General features: G+C 36.2%; 4 protein-coding genes across 5 annotated transcripts; 2 read left to right on the forward strand and 2 right to left on the reverse strand.

The window, feature by feature from the left end:
- Positions 1-702: 702 nt before the first annotated feature.
- On the forward strand, positions 703-6466 carry LOC107802137 (phosphate transporter PHO1 homolog 1). Of its 2 annotated transcripts, none has more exons than XM_075248295.1 (13): positions 703-1054; positions 1152-1455; positions 2071-2479; positions 2579-2627; positions 2731-2802; positions 3101-3275; positions 4223-4343; positions 4449-4698; positions 4798-4947; positions 5045-5197; positions 5283-5561; positions 5672-5808; positions 6115-6466. In XM_075248295.1, exons 1-13 carry the CDS (start codon positions 821-823, stop codon positions 6203-6205), a joined length of 2424 nt encoding a protein of 807 aa, XP_075104396.1. In that variant the 5' UTR covers positions 703-820; the 3' UTR covers positions 6206-6466. The 2 variants fall into 2 exon arrangements, with proteins under 2 accessions (XP_075104396.1, XP_016481071.1); XM_016625585.2 differs by having other exon boundaries at positions 704-1054; positions 3101-3230.
- A 492-nt stretch (positions 6467-6958) lies between these two features.
- LOC107802136 (uncharacterized) lies at positions 6959-10426 on the forward strand. The gene is made up of 4 exons (XM_016625584.2): positions 6959-7196; positions 8064-8199; positions 8772-8900; positions 10134-10426. Exons 1-4 carry the CDS (start codon positions 7048-7050, stop codon positions 10239-10241), a joined length of 522 nt encoding a protein of 173 aa, XP_016481070.1. The 5' UTR covers positions 6959-7047; the 3' UTR covers positions 10242-10426.
- On the reverse strand, positions 10305-11423 carry LOC107802135 (uncharacterized). Its single transcript, XM_016625583.2, has 2 exons — positions 10706-11423; positions 10305-10587 (listed from the first exon to the last, which is right to left on the reverse strand). The coding sequence occupies exons 1-2, from the start codon at positions 11396-11398 to the stop codon at positions 10495-10497; spliced, it is 786 nt and encodes a 261-aa protein (XP_016481069.2). The 5' UTR covers positions 11399-11423; the 3' UTR covers positions 10305-10494.
- A 1317-nt stretch (positions 11424-12740) lies between these two features.
- LOC107802134 (tRNA(adenine(34)) deaminase, chloroplastic) lies at positions 12741-19514 on the reverse strand. Its single transcript, XM_016625582.2, has 4 exons — positions 15693-19514; positions 15520-15607; positions 14935-15062; positions 12741-13208 (listed from the first exon to the last, which is right to left on the reverse strand). The coding sequence occupies exons 1-4, from the start codon at positions 19292-19294 to the stop codon at positions 12935-12937; spliced, it is 4092 nt and encodes a 1363-aa protein (XP_016481068.1). The 5' UTR covers positions 19295-19514; the 3' UTR covers positions 12741-12934.
- Positions 19515-20838: the final 1324 nt, after the last annotated feature.

A 20838-nucleotide genomic window follows, 5' to 3' on the forward strand; every position in this document is an offset into this window, starting at 1 on the left:
AAGGTAGGTTACTAGTTACATCATATAAAGGTGACCCGATAATGTAAAAATTCTTTACACCGACAGTGAATATTAGTTAATCTTCAACTATTTGATAGATTTTTTCATAACTTCTCTTTCAGTGAATATTAGCATCGTTCAGTTTCTATTAAAAGAAAAATTGCTTTCTATCGTGATATCTTTCATTCCCTAAACTCGAACTCAAGATCTTTTTTTAAGAGTGGAAGGATCCCATACATTTTCTCACATCCCATTGTGGTGGATTTCTTCATGACTAGTTATGTGTGAATTACGTGATGTACTTCTAACGTTATGAAAAGTTATAAAAAAACATAACGGAAATTACAAAAAGAAAAAGGAAAGAAAAATAAAGAAAGAAAGAAAGGAGAAAAAGGTGGTACATATTTGGTTTGTAGCTTAAAAATGGACTTAGGACCCACACTTTTTCTCTCATATGATCTCAAGGATTTTTATTTTTTTTTAAAAAATTTCCACCTTTTTCAAAGAAATTTCATAACAACATATTTTAGCCAAGAAGTCATATATACATAATATTACATCCAGCAACATTTTTGTTCATTTTTCTGGCGAATCTAAACACTTATATCAAATGTAATATCACAAGTGGAAAGAGCATAGGATAACCATTGGATATTATTTGAATTGTGCCTGTTCAGAATCTTGTACCAATAAAAAAATTCCCTTTTCCCTCTCCTTAAATATTTCAATCTTTCCCCTCATTCCAAACACACTTCACTAACTCATCACATTTGCATTTGCCATTTTCTTTGCACTTGTGCAAAATATTGTTGCAAAAAAAATGGTTAAGTTTTCTAAGCAATTTGAAGGGCAGTTAGTTCCTGAATGGAAAGAAGCTTTTGTTGATTATTGGCAACTCAAAAAAGACCTCAAGAAAATCCCTCTTCTCAACACTGACAATAATGCAACTAACAAAAACAAGAACAAAGATAGTTCTTTTTCCAGTACTCTCATTTCCTCTATTAGGAAATTGCCTTTGTTTGGACCTCAACGTCGCGAACATGGGGTCATTCAAGTACTCACCTTTTCTTTCCTTTTAGTACATTTGATTGGTTTTTCTATGTGTTTTCTTGATTTTAACGTGGAACATGTTGGATTTTGATCGTGATTAGGTTCATACGAAGATTGCACAGACGTTGAGTAAGGGCGATTTGTATGAGACTGAATTGTTGGAGCAATTTGCTGATACTGAGGCTGCTGCTGAGTTTTTTGCACTCTTGGATCTTCAACTTAACAAGGTGAACAAATTTTTTCGGACGAAAGAGAAAGAATTTGTAGAAAGAGGAGAGTCATTGAAGAAGCAAATGGAGATTCTCATTGAGTTAAAAGCTGCATTAAAACAACATCATGATATAGGAACTTCTTCAGGCCAAAACTCAAAAGAAGATGAGTCAATTTCAGGCACCATTTCTTGTGGTACAGAGCTTCCCCTGTTTTCATTCTGTTTTATGTTTTAGATGTCTCCATTTTAGCTTCTCTTTACTCTTTCATAATTTAGCTTCCCCTGTTTTCACTCTGTTTTATGTTTTATATATCTCCATTTTAGCTTCTGCTTACACTTTCATACTTTACACTTCCCCTGTTTTCACTCTGTTTTTATGTTTTAGATGTCTCTATTTTAGCTTATGTTTACACTTTCATACTAAAACACTTCCCCTGTTTTCACTCTGTTTTTATGTTTTAGATGTCTCCATTTTAGTCCTTTATTCTGTTTACATAATTCAGCTTCCCCTGTTTTAACTCTGTTTCAGGTTAATTCCCCTGTTATAACTCTGTTTCTGTTTTTTTAGATGTATTCAGATTAGTCCTTTATTATGTTTGCATAATTTAGCTTTCCCTGTTTTAACTCTGTTTCATGTTTTTGATATGTATTCAGTCTAGTCCTTTATTATGTTTGCATTTTCATAATTGAACAGAAATTAAGGAGTAATGCTCATTTTCTTTCTCTTTTTATAGAATGTTTTATACTTTGCATTCATCTGATGATAATTTCCTATTTTTGAACTAAAACATTTATTTAATTGGCAATAGATGAAGAGTCGACAAAAGACAGAACAGAGCAAGAACAGGACATAGAGAATTCAATAGATGAAGTTAACAAAAATGATGGACAATTGACAGACTCTCCAAGATCAAGTGAACTAGGAAAATCAACTAGTATCAAGAGGGAAGACAGCAAATCAAAGAGTCAATCCGAACGAGTGATCAATTGCCATGGAAAAAGCTTAAAGATCCACGTTCCTCTAACGAATCCAACGCGAACATTCTCAGCTATATCCTATTTGCTTAGGGATGATATGATCAATCAATCCTCCAAGAAATGTGGTACAGACGGACGAAAACTGCACATCAATAGAACGAAGCTAAAACACGCGGAGAAGATGATTCGGGGAGCTTTTATTGAGCTTTACAAAGGATTAGGATACCTTAAAACTTATAGGTAAGTTGTGCAAAAACTAACTTCTTGTTTGATTGATGATTGTGTTTTTTCTGCCAAATAGAGATGACAAAACAATTTGCACTGTTGAAATCTTTACAGGAACTTGAACATGATAGCTTTTGTAAAGATCTTGAAGAAATTTGACAAAGTAAGTAAATTTTTACTAGCCTAAGTTCATACTAGCAAATTTTTAACTTGATTTTTTATTATGGCCATGTTAACTTTTCATGTTTTTCTTTCTTTTTTCATAGGTTACAAACAAACAAGTTCTTCCAATCTATTTAAGAGTTGTGGAGAGCTCTTACTTCAACAGCTCAGACAAGGTAAAGTAAATAAAATCAGAAAGCTAATTATTTGTTCAACCTTTTCTTTGTAAAAGTTATCTTTTTGAACATGAAAATGTAGCAGCATGACATTGTTTGATTATTGGAAGATGATTGGATGTAGTAATGTGGGGCACTAAGTTAACAAATAGCTATCTTATCAAATATCATCATCAGATTATTCTTAGACAGTATTAAGTGGCCATATCCTGAAGAGAAAAAGAAGTGCTTTCCCACACAAGCAATGGGCTTAGATTTGCAAGATATGGTTGTCTAACACATTATATTTGTCACACAGGCTTTGAAGTTGGCTGATGATGTTGAAGAGATTTTTATCAAACACTTTGCTGAAGATGATAAAAAGAAGGCTATGAAATACCTAAAACCTGCTCAGAAAAAAGAGTCTCATGCAGTTACCTTTTTCATTGGTGAGTTTCAGAAAAAAGAGTATCATGCAGTTACCTTTTTTATTGGTGAGTTCCAAAAATAAGAGTATGATGCAGTTACCTTTTTCATTGGTGAGTTCCACGAAAATAATTGGAGTGGAACCTTGGCGTAACTGGTAAAGCTGCTGCCATGTGACCAGGAAATCACGGGTTCGAGCCGTGGAAACAGCCTCTTGCAGAAGTGCAGGATCATGCTGCGTAGAATAGACTCTTGTGGTCCGGCCTTTTCCCGAAACCCGCGCATAGCGTGAGCTTAGTGTACTGGGATGCCCTTTTTAGTTCCATGAAAACAATTGGTTCATAATTGAAAGTACATAAAGAAAATAACCAAGATAATATACATAAGTGGATTCTTTCCAAGTTACCACTTCTTTTATAGGATAAGCCAGATAAAAACAAAGTGTGATCAACATAAAAAGGATCCTGTCCTGTAAGTAGGACTTGAATCAGCCATTAACCACCTGAAGAAAAAAAAAAGTGAATTTAAGGGTCCACCTTTTTCAGAAGTGGAGGACAAAGAAACCCCATTTTTAGCCATTATCTTGTTATTGACTAAAAATCTTGAAACTTTTAATGGAATCCTTTAGTGTTCAAAAGACAATAGTGCTTAGTTTTTCTAAGGTTTGTACATCTCCTGTTTGCCAAAATCAAGACAGTTTACTGATAGGAGTAGGGTCATGTATCTAAAGAAAACCCGGTGCACTAAACTCCCGCTATGCGCGGGTTCGGGGAAGGGCCGGACCATAAGGGTATATTTTACGCAGCCTTACCCTGCATTTCTGCAAGAAGCTATTTTCACTAGTTCGAACCCGTGACCTAAAAATCTTAAAAACCAACATAACATGAAACCTGTGGCACTGGTCTAATGTTGAAAGAACAATGAAAAAAGGAAACAAGATTTGATATTAGATATATCTTCACATTACCAAACTGAATACCGACTAAATTTGGTTCTTGATTGGTTTTCAAAACAGGTTTATTCACAGGATGTTTCTTAGCGCTTTTCGTCGGATATGTGATCATGGCTCATATTACAGGACTTTATAGACCTCAATCTGATACAATATACATGGAAACTGTTTATCCTGTTCTCAGGCAAGTGTTGGATTATGGTTTAAATAATTCAAATGTACTTTAACTGATAAACCTTTGGAATTTCTTTCAAACATCTAATGGAGATTTACACTAATGATTGTGCAGCATGTTCAGCTTAATGTTCTTGCACTTCTTTCTGTATGGTTGCAACATATTTATGTGGCGAAAAACTCGCGTAAACTATAGCTTCATCTTTGAGCTAGCCCAAACTAAGGAACTCAAGTACAGAGATGTGTTCCTGATATGTACTGCATCGATGAGTGCTGTCGTCGGGGTCCTTGTTCTTCATCTTACACTTGTAGCAAAAGGATACTCTTATAATCAAACTCAAGCAATCCCTGGCCTCTTATTATTGGTAATTTTCTCACTATTATTTAGTCAAAACAATCTGAATAAAAACTTCAATTTTTGGTACTTAAATGTTTGTAAAAGTAATCACAATTGTCAACAACAGGTCTTCATTATGCTGCTGGTGTGCCCATTCAACATCATTTACAAATCTAGCCGTTATCGCTTCATTTGTGTTATAAGGAACATCATATTGTCACCTCTGTATAAAGTTGTCATGTTAGACTTCTTTATGGCTGATCAACTTTGTAGCCAGGTTAGCAAAAAATCAGCAAATACTAAGTACTGTAGCATTTTTCAGTTCTATAGCAGATCAAACATTTGCTGATGTATATTTTTCGTTTACGAAACAGGTTCCAATGCTCAGAAACCTTGAATATGTAGCATGTTACTACATAACTGGAAGCTATAAAACTCAAGACTATGGTTATTGCATGAGAACAAAATATTATAGAGACCTTGCTTATGCAGTTTCTTTCTTACCATATTACTGGAGAGCAATGCAGGTTTGATACTTTACCTTTTCAACATTTTAACTTTGAACATTCATATGATTTACATAAGAAAGTGAATCAACTCTGATATTTGCAGTGTGCGCGAAGATGGTTCGACGAAGGACACAAAAGCCACCTAGTGAATCTTGGAAAATATGTGTCTGCAATGTTAGCTGCAGGAGCCAAAGTAGCATATGAAAAAGAAAAGAATATGGGATGGCTTTGCTTAGTTATAGTAATGTCAAGTGCTGCAACTGTATATCAACTATACTGGGATTTTGTTAAAGATTGGGGCTTACTTCAGTGTCATTCCAAGAACCCTTGGTTAAGGAATGAATTGATGCTTCATCGAAAATTTTATTACTATTTCTCCATGGTATTAACTCTAATCCTCCTATCCAAAAAAAAGATTAAAAAAAGCAATAACAAAACATTACAGTCTAAATCAATGTTAAGGGTTGATCTAAGAAAATTTGGTATGTGCAGGGATTGAACCTTGTACTGAGGCTAGCATGGTTACAAACAGTTCTGCATTATAATTTTGGAAGTGTAGACTACAGAGTAACTGGGCTATTTTTAGCAGCCCTTGAAGTCATTAGGAGAGGACAGTGGAATTTTTACAGGTACTTTAATTTTCTCAAAGAAAGGGAGCCTTAGCGTAACCGGCAAAGTTGATGTGATATGACCAGGAGTTCACGGGTTCGAGCCGTGGAAACAGCCTCTTGCAGAAATGCAAGGTAAGGTTGCGTACAATAGACCCTTATGGTCCGGCCCTTCCCCAGACCCCGTGCATAGCGGGAGCTTAGTGCACCGGACTGTCCTTCTATTTATTTTCTCAAAGATTAGTAGCGATAATAAATAATTACACTGTCAATATATATAAGTGAAATCTCGTTTTGTTTAATGGACATTATTTTTAATGTAAACAGGTTGGAGAATGAGCATCTAAATAATGCAGGGAAATTTAGAGCAGTTAAAACAGTGCCACTTCCTTTTCATGAAGTAGATGAACAAGATTGAATTATTCCAATTTGCAACTTAGAGTTGATCAAGGGAATACAATATCAAGGCCCATGCAAAAATATTTAATGTGACCCTTATCTCATTGAACAAGTTGATAAATTGTCAAATTGTTCTCTATTCTCTCTTTTTTTTTTCTTTTTTTTTTTGGCTGGGCATATGTAATATGTTCTATTCTAGGAAATAATCCACACTTGTAAACTAAAAAAATTCTTCTAATGTGAATGAAAATGACGCCCTATTTCTTGCGTCAATCTCGAATTAATATCTTATCTCATTGCTTGATGCTTGTACTATTGGAATGAGAAGAATGCTAATATTATTATCAACATATTTCTTCTTTCTTTTTGTTTTTAGTAATTGCCACATGCAAACACAAATTTCAGATTTTTTTAGCAAGAAAATTGCACAACTAGTAAAAAAATTATTGCATACTAAACAAAAAATAAATAAAAATACTAATATTTGTAATTTCATACCCAAGTCTTGAATTATTATTTTTAAATCTTCTTGCTCACAACAAGAAAAGAAAAAGAATAAAAAGTAATTAGTTCTTTTTCAATATTTAATTCACATGGAAATTCAAATATCTTTTAAATTTGTTATAAAGATGGTATTGAAAAAAAATTGTAGTATGAAAAATATTTCTTTTATCTCTAAATCCCTTTTCCCAATTCCTGAATATGTATCTGAAAAAAAAGAAAAAAAACTTGAAGAATTTAAAAAGAAGTACTTATAAGAAAACCCATTTGAAATCTTTCCCCAATAGTTATTTATTTTCAAGAACTCCTAAATCCCAGTTTCCACAAAACCTCAGTTCTCCCTGTGCAAACTCTCCATCTATGGCTACATCCATAACAGGAAACAGCAAAATCTTTAATAATTTAAATTCTTTTTGCTCTTTATCTGTTACCAGCATCAAAACCCATGTCCCTATTTCTTCTCTTTCCTTCAGACCTAATTCTTATGGCTACTGCATCAAATCCACAAGGTCAGCTTTTATGTCCCCATGTTTTTTTTTCTTTTTCAATTTCATTGTTTTTTGTTATCCCCATCTTGTATTGTGGCATAAAAATCTGAACTTTACTGGTTATTAAAGAAAATAAAATCTGAACTTTACTATGTAGAATTTTGTTCTTACTATGTAGAATTGAGTAGTGTAATGAAAAGGGTCTTATAGTTTGGTATAAAAATCTGAACTTTACTGGTTATTCAAGAAAGAAAAGAAAAAACTGAATGTTACTATGTAAATTGAGTAGTGAAATGCAAGGGGTATTGTAGTTTGGTATAAAGATCTGAACTTTACTATATTGGTTTTTTTTCTTTTCTTTTTTACTAAGTAGAATTGAGTATTGGAGTGAAATGGGTCTTGTAGTTTGGTATAAAAATCAGAACTCTACTGGTTACTAAAGAAAAAGGGAAAAAATCTGAATTTTACTATGTAGAATTAATTGAGTAGTAGAATGAAACGGGCTTTGTAGTTTGGCATAAAAATAGAACTTTACTGGTTATCAGAAAAAATAAAAATAACAGTCTGACCTTTACTATGTAGAATTGAGTAGGGGAATGAAATGTGTCATGTAAAGTGGAATAGATACAAAGGATCCATATAGCGGAGTTCAACCAGTTTGATATTAAGGCATATTAGTTGATATTATTGTATTATGGAGAATGCAGTAAAGTTGAGTAGTGGAATTGAATGGGTCTAAGTAGAGGGAAGTGTATATAGAGGATATGTATTTGATGAAGATATAGAGGATATGTATTGCGCCAAACCCAACTAGTTTGTGATTGAGTGGTAGCTATGAGAATTGTGTTGGTTTATGCGCTATCTTTATGTTTTCTTTTTATATAACAGGCTGAGTTCTAATTATGGGAGGAGGAGAGCATCAGAATATGTGTTCCGGGTTCCAATGGTTTCTTGTGTTGTGGAAGATACTTCTGAAACACAACCAGAATCTGGGAATTCATCTGCTTCAAGTGATTCTTCAAAAGTACATTGTTGCCATTCTTTGCATGCTTTATTTTATTTTTTATTTTTTATGACCGTGGTGTCCGGGCCAGCTTGCGCGCACCTCGACTAATTCCACGGGATACCTGTCACCTGCCACTAACAACAGGTACCAGGTATCCACAAGGCTTGGATAAATAGGAAGAAATCACGTAGTGTTTTATGAATTAGTTAGACACAGACACATTTTGGTAGGATGTAAAGTTGAGACATATTTGTCTCGTACCTTAACTGGTTAAAGCAATCCTTGGTTTACGAATTGTACTTCGTAAAAGAGGCTTTTGTTTATTCTCTGGTGGTTAGTTTTCTGTAGTGTGAAGTTTCCTTTCCTCTTTTTTACTAGATCTTTATGGGAAGATTTGGTTTTGATGCATGGTTGTCAGTTATCACCTAGACTAGACACCTCATATTTAGAAAAGAATAACTTAGCTTCAATTGGAAGATGTGACGTTTAGACCCCCTATTTAGTGAAGAATGACTAGATCTTCTAATTTGCAATTAAAAGAATTACTACTTGCTCTTTGGCCACTTAAGTATCATTTTTTTTCCTGGCAGGAAGCAGCTATTAACTTGAAACTACCAAGAAGAAGTCTCTTAGTGACGTTCACATGTAATGCTTGTGGTGTTCGATCACAAAGATTCATAAACAGATTAGCATATGAAAGAGGGACAGTGTTTATACAGGTACTTGGTTTGAGTGTGTGCGGTGCTGTTAAGCTTTTGATAATTGCAAAGCCAAGCTAATCTTTTTATGAGTAATAGCAAAACCAAAATAACTTCCCTTTATTGTGTATGTTCACCAAGATTTTTTAAGGCTAGAACTGTTAGATGGGTGATTTAACCGTTGAAGGTATTAATGGGTAATCGTCTTACTAGAACTTGTTTTGTACAATGCTGCATTTGTTCTTCATTGGAACTATCTTTCCTAAAACATTTGGCTAAAATATAAGCTTGCAAGTATTGATTGGCATATCAGAGCCAACTCAATTGTACGAGACACATGGGATCTTTCACACTACCTATTTCCGTGAATAAAATAACTTTTAGCTCATGCACATTTATCCATTGTGACTTTCCTTCAGTAGTATGTTGGATGCTAATGTTGACCTTATACTTATCATACATGATTCAGACTTAACAGCTACAATTCCAAGATTTAAGTATTTGACATCTTGTTTGCATCAGTACTTCTAACAATTGTCTCAAGTAAAATAACAACGCCTACAACTCACTGTAGTCCAAATGATAGGTGTAGTATTTTGTTGTTGTTTAAGTCTGTTAACCTCCCAGATTTTGGTGTTGGATGTTTCCTTCTGCTTTCATATTTCTAGGTAATGAAGAAAAGAGAAAAAAAAGAACGGGGACGGGGGAGGGGGAATGGTCGATACATTCTTTAGAGTGTACGAAGGACACCCCTTGTATTGTGCTTATTCAGTGAGAATATTCCATTACCAACTCAGTCATTTATTTTGGTTCGAGTATATTTAAGTCTGATCACTGGATCAGTGTTTCAGAACCAATCATGACGATCATTTGTCTACTTTGTGCTATTGCAGCTTAATTTAATCCCTTTAAACATCCTACTCCTTGAGTGTGAGTCATGAGGGAACTGAAAAACACCTTTTTTGTTCCCTTTTCTTGCAAGCAGAAAAGTAAAAGGCGCCTCTTGAGGATTAACCTACTAGGCCTATTGAGCACATTTCATGTTTTCCATCATCTAGGTATTCTCAGTGGCATCAATGTTTGTCTGTGTTACAAAAGATAGTGTTGTGTCAACCATTTGGCCCTTTGGTTTAGCATGAGTAATATTGCATATCGTCTGTATAGCTGTCTTATTTGCCTCCGTTCTTGTTCTCCTTTTTTATTATTAAAGAATCTTTAAATTGACTGGGTATCAACTGAAGATTCTCATTTCAGTGTTCAGGGTGCTCTCAGTATCATAAATTTGTTGACAACCTTGGACTTGTGGTTGAGTACAACTTCAAGGATGAAATTAATATGGATCCAGATGCTGATCGAGATTGACTGAGGCTTGTGGATTATATACCTATAGGCTCTAGCAAGAGAGTAATACTATTGATAGTGCCATTTTGTAGGTGAGAGAAAGTCGATTACATTGATGTAAATGTCTGGATGAAAAGAATATCGATGAGATAAAACAATGACAATCATATTTTACATTATTTTTCCTCTAATCACATAATTAGTCCCATCTCGTTTCAAAATTTTCTTTCTGGCAATGAAACATATAGCTTTTCAAGTAACATCTGTGGGAAACTCAGATTATGATGGTCAAAAGAATAGTCATCGCCAAACCAGCATTCGTCCACATTCTAGATCTGCTTCCTTGCAGCAAAACCGTTGCTCCATTCTGCAGTCAAGTGAGAGAGAATAAGTGAATTTATCATATTAGAACTGTACATGTGTCTGTACTATGTTTTGTTAGAATAAGTACGGTTACCAGACAGGAACATTAATGGAAACTTTACCAAATTCATAGTAGGCGATGGCGCTGGTGTCACTTCCACAGATTCTTGGACTGTTGGTGGTGCTGGTGGGCTTGGCACAGTTGGTGCAGGTGCTGGCGCGTGATGGTGCTTGTGTTTGTGCTTCTTTCTCTTGTGCTTGCCATGAGCTGGTGCTGGTGACGGTGCTAATTCTGGTGCTGCCACTGGTGATACAATAGCTGGTGGAGGAGCTGGTGGTTGAGTGACTGGTGTCGGCGCTGGTGCTGGTGGGGCCTTGGGCGGAGATACTGGTGGTGGTGCCGGGGATATCTGAGGCGGGGGTAAAGCTGGCGGGACTGCTGGTGGAGAAGCAACTGGAGCGGGTGGTGGCATTACAGGTGGTTGTGATGGACTTGAGACGGGTGGAGTTGGTGGAGGTTGTGGTGGTGGGGTTGTTGGAGTGGAGACTGGGGCAACTTTAGGCGAAGGTACTGATATCGGAGGAGGTGCTGCCGAAGTTGCTGGTGGCTGTGATGGTGCAACAGGAGTCGTAGAAGGCGGAGGTGTTGTGGTTGGTGGAGGTGTCGAAGTTGGTGGTGATGCCACAACCGGTGTTGTGGTAGGTGGAGGTGTGGTTGTAGGTGTAGAAGGTGATGCTGCTGGTGCTTGTGCATTAGCCATTACTAGCCAAATGCAAAAGCAAGTGGAAAGGTAAACAAACTCAGAAGAAGCCATTTTGTGTAGTGAGTTGATTGTCAAGAGCTCTCTACTTATATGCAATAAAACAATATTATTTTAGTTCTAGAAAGGAAAGAGTTTGGTAGACATGCTTTGAGGGGAAACATAGTTTGATGTGAATGCTAGAGCAACTCTCATCATTTGTCAAGATTGGCACCAAAAATGTGCTTAATCTCTTGTATGTTTCTGCATCAGAAGATTTGCAGTCCATAGGAAAATATAGTATTGGTCATCTATTGCTATCAATTACCATCTCAAGCATAAAGGAGTATGTAGGTCATACTTTTTAGTTAGCCTATTATTTTCTATCATTAAATAGTTATAAATGATTCAGTCTATATAGCAAATAAACTTTAAGGAACCAAATTGTAGGTGACTTGGTGGTTCAGTTAGAACTTGTGTTGGGATCTCCTCATAGTTCATTTAAGTGAAAGTTACTTTATTATGAACATTTTGGTAGGAAGCGCTTTACCCTAGTACTACAGTCAAACCTCTCTATAACAGCCTCGTTTGTTTCGATATTTTTTTGATTGTTATAGTGAAATATTGTTATATAGGACATATATTATAACATTACATAAAAATCGGTTCCGAGAAAAACTTGGCTTTTATAGTGAATGGTTGTTATAGAGAGGTCTGACTGTATCTAGAACGTGCCAGTATGCTTCGGATATCGGATGATTAAATGAAAGATATGTGCTTCAGACATCGGATCGGTTAAAAAAAAAAACTTTATTATGCATCATTGCAAAAGAAAAAGTACTAGTAATACTTTTCTCCCTTGTTTAGCAAGTTTTTCTTCCAAGAAAAGCAAAGTAGTATGATAATAGTCGAGTCCCTTTGTTACCAAATTTCATGATGATGGTCAATTTTATGTTCTTCTTTGGACAAACTGCATTTATTGTATGGAAATGATTTGTGGATGCTTATACTTAGCTATGCAGCAAAGGCAAGGTGGTTAGATATTTTAATACTAATATTTATTTACCAAAATTGTAATTAATAATTAATTATCTGAGATGCTAATACACATGGCAGATTGAATTATTAAATAAACAGATGCATTCACAATAAGGGATGCTTATGATACTAGAGTTGAGGTTAACAAATACCACCAACTTTTCTTGTTTTTACTGATATTCTTGATTTTGACACTTGAGCTATGTCTTGGTACCTAGTCTCAATCAAACATCTTGTAAAAACAAGTTGCTTTCTTTCTTTCATGTCATTCATATGTGGCAATTTCCAATTCTCTTAACTATTAAGCTAGCACTCTCATTAGTATTTACAAGCATGAACAAGTAAATAAAGTGTTGTTACAACCATTGGACTACAACTCTAATCCTGAAGGACAATAATTTGGCAATTAAGTCAGGGGTCTGGCCACAAAGTACATTTTGATCCTGTCTAATTAGAAAGGTGTTAAAAGAACAGAAGTAGTTGGCTTAATCTTGAACTTTAATACAGTAAAAAGAGCAGGGAAAGAGAGTTTTATCGATCCAAATTTACAGCCAGATAAATCAGAAAAAAATATCACAAGCAGAACATGATATGAAACACGTCGTGAATCTTGCTGAGAAACTTTGGCTGATGGCTTGAAACGGGAAGACATGAAGGTGGTGTTGGAGGATCTGACTTCTTTTCCTTCTTTTTCCTTCTTAGTCGAAAGAATTGCTGCATTGCATCTGCACATTCTGATGCTAGCACACCGCGCCTGATTGTTATTTTTGGGTGAAAAGGATGAACTGGAGCAGGAGGTTTATCTGCTGGTTCCGAGCCATTTTCTCCATCCCCATCAGGGAAAAGCCTGAAACATTATGAATCACAAAGCTTTTAGCTCAAAAACCAAAAGAAGCTAGTGGAGCGAGCTGTATGTATGATTAATCGCATACATATCGAGCAAAGGTAGCACAAGATATGCACTCCAATTTGGGGTCACGTAGAAATATTCATGTAAACTGATTTGATGCTAAGAGAAGTAGCAAAAAGAGTAAGAAATAAATAAATGAACGGCAAAAACACAGGAGAGGAACCACAATTGGAAGAATACCTGAACATTACTTGCTCCGCTCTGTGTATTTGACTAGTGCAGAAAGCTACATTTAGGGGAACTTGAGGAATGCTTACACGCATCACTTTGGGAGAGAAAGAAAGAGATTGAGGATAATACATCAAGGAGACATGGACACACATGGAAGTCTTTTAGGACAAACATCTTTAAAATTATTCACTTGAACGATAAAGAAGAAAAACAACACAACTTCCAGATCCTTACTTATTCACTTTTCCTTCATGAACTAATGTAAGTATGTAACTACTACATATAAAGTAAGAAGAATTTTGGCGGTTAAGAACATGACTGACACTTTAAGGGGTTTTTGGTTTGAAGGATAGGGATGTTTAATCCTGGTATAAAATTCGAAATTACTTATATAGTGTTTGGTTCTCGATATAAAACTCAAATTTACTGATATGATCTCCATATAGCTAATTCAACAATTGGTTTCAGGTATTAAACTCCGCATAACATATACGACATTTAATACCGGTATGTGGAGTTTAACATCGTAAACCAATCATCATATTACTAATACTCGTATAGCTTGTTTTGTTTTTAAGTACCAATACTAGTATAACTTATACGAGAATCTATATATTATTTTATACGGGATAGAATGTGAAATAAGAATTGTAATACGTGGATAAGACAACTAAAGACAAAAGTGCCTTTAAAGCAGGCAATCTCTGCATAACAGCCACTGCAGCATTATTCACCACCGTATTAGAATCCACCCATAATAATTCATTCTCATTTACGGCATTAGCAATCCTTGTATTATAATCGATATATAACTAAACTGTAAACCAAACGACCCCTAAGAGGTTTAAAAATTAAGATTTCTTGAGGACCAATGAAACTTCAACTCCACATTTCGAATTTTATTCTTTAACTAGAGAAAATAAGAATAAATCATAACTATTGTAACGTTTCTGAAAAGCAGCAAAATAGCTAAATTATTCTAGATGCTACACCACGAAACAAGAAAACTATTACAGCATATATCAACATAGAAAACTGTGAATATTCATCATATTTAAGCTAACTATGGTACTGCCAGAAAGAAAGGCAAAAAAGTGCTGTTCAATTTGAGCCCTTGAGCTCATAAAATCCTCAGATTAAGAAATATGATTACCTTAAAGACTTGAAATTTTTGATAATTCAGAAAGTTAATGATTGAAACAAAAAGAGATTTATAGTAGGATAAAATCTTGATACGCATCCATTTTCTGAAAGATCCGTCTTTCTTATTTTGGTGGGTCTAATAAGATTTGTTTACTGCTGTGAGTGTCGGAGGAATAGGTTCCTATGGTGTATTGCCAGTTCCAAACAGGAATGAATTTCAAAGATTTTTATATTACACTAAGACCTACGTGTTTCATTTCTTACTTGTCCAAGACGACCAGAGTAGATGATAAATCACTAAGTGACAACTGTTTAAGCTATCGACTGAACAAAGTATGATGTTTCTTACCTAATCCAGCTGCCATCAGCCCCTAGGAGCTTATTTGGAGCTCCCCATACAACAGTATCAACTCTAGCTTGAAGTATTGCTCCAGCACACATGGGACACGGCTCAAGTGTTACATAAAGTGTGGTTCCCTGTAAAAAGAAAAGAATCGAAAGTTATACCAAAAGAAGGGAAAGAATATGCAACCGTTGCACCTTTTCTCCTTCTTTGATTTACTTAACTTACCAGAGGCATGTTAGTACTTAGGTGTGAATTAAATCATTTAATGTATCAGAACACACAAAAAAACTAAAGCACGCCAAAGAAGAAAAGTAAAGAGAGTGTTATGGTAACCTAAAGTTGAAATCTATTTTCATATTCAACTCATACTTTCCCCATGTACATCACATTTAACAAAGTATTACTGAATGTCTGCCTAATATAATTCTTTCCTTATTTGCCAATGCATTCATCTAAATTTAGTTTCGGTAAGAAGAGTATAAAAGTTTTGATAGTGCTGCTTCCATTTTCCAACCTATACAGTAGCCATAAAAATTAGGAGGCATCTTCACTTAATCTTTAAGAGAGTATAAAAGTGTAAACAACTACCGAAAGTCTCCATGTCCGAAGTGTGTTTGAAGCCTCACGTATGCACAGCATTTCTGCATGGGCTGTAGAGTCGCGCAGTTCTTCCACACTGAAACATGCATCTTTATGTGAAAACCAATATCTAAGGAGGACAAAAGAAGAAACAGGAAAAAGCATAAGCCACCATCACTTACAGGTTGCATCCACGAGCAACTATTTTTCCATCATGGACCAGCACAGCCCCAACAGGTACTTCCCAGTTGTCAGCAGCCTTTTTGGCTTCCACCAGTGCTTCCTTCATAAATATTTCATCGATTTTCCGCTGCTCGCTTTCAAGCTTGAATGCTTCTTCCCACTCATCAAACTTGTCTTTTACAAATTGATCGGACCTCAGAAACCTTCTCTGTCTCATTTCAGCATCTTTAACCATAGACCCTGATACTTCACTGAAGACAACGGCTGTCTCTGAAACTGCTTGCCCTTCGCTACTGCTAGAGGGAACAGCCTGTCCAGCTTCTGTTATTTCTTCTATAACGGGTGATCTCCGCACCTGAATTGAAGGAAGTGGAAGCCCTCCTTCTGGAACAATTGAGCCAGAGGTACCTTCGAAGTTTTTCCCAGGCGTGTCTTCAGCAGAAGGCAGTGTAATAGTTTTGGATGGTAAACTGCTCTCTAAAACAATTGGAGAAGCTGATGTTTCCACCCTTGTGCCCTTCATATGTTCCCTTGAGCTTGATGAGCTGGATGCTTCTTCATGACTATGAGAGCGAACCATTTCCTGCCGATGCCGGAAAGATGCAGATTCTTGGTTCAACCTTTCCTGCCGATGCCGGTCTATAGATGCAGATTCTTGGTTCAGCCTTCTCTTGCTTTTTGCATTCTCATTATTGTTATCCTCTGCTTCATGACCAGAAAACCATGTTTCACTACTTGTGGATTGATTAGGTGAGCTCCTTCCACCAGATTTAGATGTCGAAGAATGGCGATCAGAACGTGACATCCATCGCAATTGAACAACATCTCCAATAATATTCCACAAGGACCTACCACTTCTCTTGACAATAGCTTTTTGTTCTTTGTCTGCATCCTCTGACACTTCTATCTCAGGAGGCTCCCTGACAGAGGGCTCAGTAACATCCCACATTTCATCTGAAGGTCCCTTTGCACCTGAAACCAAAGAGGATTGCCTTGATTCATGCTCATTTGATTGAGAATCACCAGAACCATGATGGCCTAAAACTTGTTCACTATGCTGCTCTCCCTCGTAAATTAACTTTGTCTCAGAGGTCCTTTTCTCCTTCAGAATCTCGGAATTTGAAATCTCATGCCTGACCTTCTCTACAAATTCACCAACATACTGAGTCGAGGATTTCTGCAATCGATCAGCGGAACCAAGTGCATCTTCATGGGATGGGAAATTCAAAGGCAGACCAAGAACTTCATCCCTTCTGGCTTCACCATGTGTTTTGTGCTGAGGTTGTGAAGGCCTATCTGGGGTGTGTTCGTGTTGTACTGAAAACCCTCTTTTTATGCCTGAATCAGAAACTTCTTGAATTGAAATTCCACTCTTTGATTCCATAATTGATGAGCGCCCTGATAATACTTGGGAAGATGCTTTCACCTCCCGTTTGTTTGCCTCTGTTACTTCAACACGGCTAGTTTCATTATAATGAGTAGTTGACGCACTTGAAGCACCCAGTGAAATTTTTTTCTCATGTGATTCCATTATTGATTTTGTGTTTCTTGCGTCTCTTATTCTGGCTTGGAAGGAGTGCTCTTTGGATTCTACTGATGACTTGTTGAGGAGGCTTGTACTATCTTCCTGCTTTTTCATCCTTGTCTCTGGTTTCCTATGCAAGACGTGAGTTCTTGTTTCGTCTACTTTAATTAATTGTTCAGCTCCTTCCCTCAACTCCACTAACTCAGTGATCTGACTAGATTGGGATTGCTCGTTCGATACCTTCTTTCTGAGTTCAGTATCAGAGACTCTCTCAATGACTGACTCCCTCTTAATGTCATCTTTCTGGATATTAGACTCTTGATTGAGCCTATGTGATCTCCTCCTATATTCATCTTCCCTTATGATGCTCTCAACTTTCTTATTATATTCTTCTCTTGCTTGCTGAATCTGACTCAAAGCCTCATTGGAGGTTTCTACCGTTTCATGAATAGAATTTCTTGTTCCATAAGCAGTTCTAGATCTAAGGCCATGACTCTCAGATGTATCCACGAATTGCTTATACTTAAGATTTGTATTAGATTGTCCTGCCTGCCCATGTTGTCCGTTTGTCTGCCCCTCAAACTTTGTAAGAGAAGCTGATTCTTGTTTTGCATCGTCATATTTCTTGGAGGAACCAGAAACCTGTTCAGAACTAGTTCCATGAATCTGAGATATCCTCGAATGCATTTCCATTGATTCGTTTCTTGACGCAGTCTCCTCAACTGATATGTCAGTAAGCCTCTTCTCTGACTTTTTTCTCCAGTCACCAGCCGCACCATACAATCCCACTACGGAATCGTCCTTCCGTGAGACAACCCCCTGTTTAGCAGTGTATTTCTGATCTCTTCCGTCCACTCCATCATATCGAGCAACACCTTCACTCTTTAACTCTCCTCCATTCTTCCCTGACGGTTCTTCCTCAAAGCGCTCGTCCTCGATCTGCATTTCACTTTCACTATCAAGCTCAACTGTTGAAGAAGCAGAATAGTATGATGAGCAGCTAGAGCCATCTTTTCTCAGTCTCTGCCTGTGGTCCTCCCTTCTCGACAAACTTTCCCTCTCTTCTTCTCTTGTTCTTTCGTTGTGACTCGCCCTCAACAAGGAAGCTCTTTCTTCCTCCTTATGCCTTGTCCCTCGACTCTCTCTCTTTAACAATGTCTCCCTCTCTTCTTCTCTTGCTCGATCTATACGACTTTCCCTCAACAAGGAAGCTCTTTCTTCCTCCTTATGATTTGTGCCTCGACTCTCTCTCCTTAACGACGCCCTCTCATCTTCCCTTGCTCGATCTCTATGACACTCCCTCAACAAGGAAGCTCTTTCTTCCTCCTTACGGTTTGTCCCTCGACTCTCTCTCCTTAAAAATGATGCTCTCTCGTCTTCCCTCTTATTCTCTTCCCTTCTCTTCTCCTCCTTTCTCGATGGAATCACTTCAGATTCGTACTTAAACCTCGACTTACTCCCCACATTACCCGATTTATCCCCTTTCTTCTTAACAACAAAATTAGAACCACTCTCATTTTTTCTTTTCTCCACCTCGATTCTCTTAGATGACATTCCATTTCTCTCTCTCACACCAAACAACTCCTCATCCACATCCTCAGTCAACAAGCTGAGCATAACCTCAGCCTCATCGAACTCCGAAACGCCACTCCTTTCACTCATTTCCTCAAACACCAAGCACCTATATCTCCCCTTACCCCATTTCCCTCCTCTTCTACTCACACCATTTTCCTTAAAGGAGCAAACTTTATCATAATAACACTCCCTATCAACATCATAATCTTGAAATCTTGAATTATATCTATCAAAACTACCCCCCAAGATCAGTTTTTTACATTGAATTAAAGTTGATTGTCTTAGCCCATACAAAGAACTAGGGCAAATGGGCACTCTGTATATAGCATTTGTAGCACAACAAGAACAACATGATGATGATGATGATAAAGAGGAAGAATAAGCTAAAGGGTGTGTACTAAATCTATTAGTTGAGCAAAAAGAATGATCATAAGATGAAAATGAAGCTGACCCTTTATTACACTTTAGTGTAAGAGTTGAACTTACACAAGTGTTGTACATGGCTAGAAAAAAAAGATTGTTCAAAGAATTAATTACCTTTGATGAGAATTTGTTCTCAAGATTCTGTTAGGTTGGAGAAGGTGGTGGCTAGAACGAGGAGAGAGAGAGAGAGAGAGAGAGAGAGAGAGAGAGAGAGAGAGAGAGAGAGAGAGAGAGAGTCCAAGTGGAATAGTGTTGGATCAGATTGGAGAAGAGAGAGATGAGGAATTTTTGTTACCGGAAAAAATTGACTAAAATTGTAAACCAGCACATGGGTAGCGAACGAGTTACACTTTAGTTAGAGTGAGTTGACTCGTAATATTCCTGGTTAGGTTGTGGCGAAGTGTTAAAAATACTTGACCAAAAATTCAAGCTGTAAAAATATAGAGTAATTATTTTTGGTAAGAAGTATTTATTTTTACCTTGAAAATAAAACTATCTGACGTGAATATGAATTAATCAATGACCTAAAAGAAATAGACACTAAATGAAAACAAAAAAAATCCTAATCGAACCCGAGGCATCGGGTCATAATATTTTATCATATGTTTAGTAAGAATCCGTTTGGATGAACTCATTTTAAGTGACTTTTAAGCATAAGTCATAAGTTAGGAATTCTAACTTTTGACTTTTGATTATTTCTTTTGTCATTTTAGCTTAAAAACAAGTGTTTAAAAGTATTTTTTTTACTTTATTCAAACACTACAAAATATCTTAAAAGTCATTTTTGGCTTAAAAATACTTAAGATAAGTCAATCCAACTAAATAATCTTTCTTTTATTTATCTTGTAGCTGCAGGACCTTTTATACCATGATTAAAGATTTTCTTGAGGCAAATTGAAAATCTAACAAGAAAATATTAGATCGTTGGCAAAAAATTTGCAGGTTACACGTTAGATCACAATCTAATATGTTGTGAGCAAACTAAAATTACATGAATAAATACTATACTCGTAGAGTTATCCGGAAAAAGTAATTTCTCAAGGGTTATATTTGCATAACTTTTTAAAATAGTGATAAAATCTAAATAATAATGACCTAAAGAGAGGACATGTGCAGAATCAGCCGATACTATAAAAATTGGGTGGGCTAGCCACTTTTTGGGTCAGTTATTAGAGTTTAACACTTTGTAAATAAATTAGCAAAATAGCCACCGGTCCATTTAAATTAGACTAAATTGATTTTTTGTCCCCAACTAAAACAGGAAACAACTCCAGCAATTGCTGTTGGATTTTGAATATTTGACAAGTGAAAACCCAATTGAATATGCTGGAGTTCAAACCGCAGCAACGATTCATGGGTTCAAACTTTCAAACTTTTATAAGTTCAAATACTAATAGCATATTATACTTGAGTTTAAGAATCAACTACATTTGAAACTTCAACATCGTATGCTAGAGTGACTTCTCATCTTTGGAAAAAAACCAGTGATCTGAAATGCCAAAAGAAGAAGAGTGAAAAGAGCTTCACATAAAGAAAGAGTTAATTCTTTAGATGTCACCCAACTTATTGGGATATCCTAATGTTTTTTTATGGGATTTTTTCCTTCCTATACAATAATTGAA

The sequence above is a fragment of the Nicotiana tabacum genome, chromosome 24 (assembly GCF_000715075.1).
Source record: "Nicotiana tabacum cultivar K326 chromosome 24, ASM71507v2, whole genome shotgun sequence".
Lineage (NCBI taxonomy): Eukaryota > Viridiplantae > Streptophyta > Magnoliopsida > Solanales > Solanaceae > Nicotiana > Nicotiana tabacum.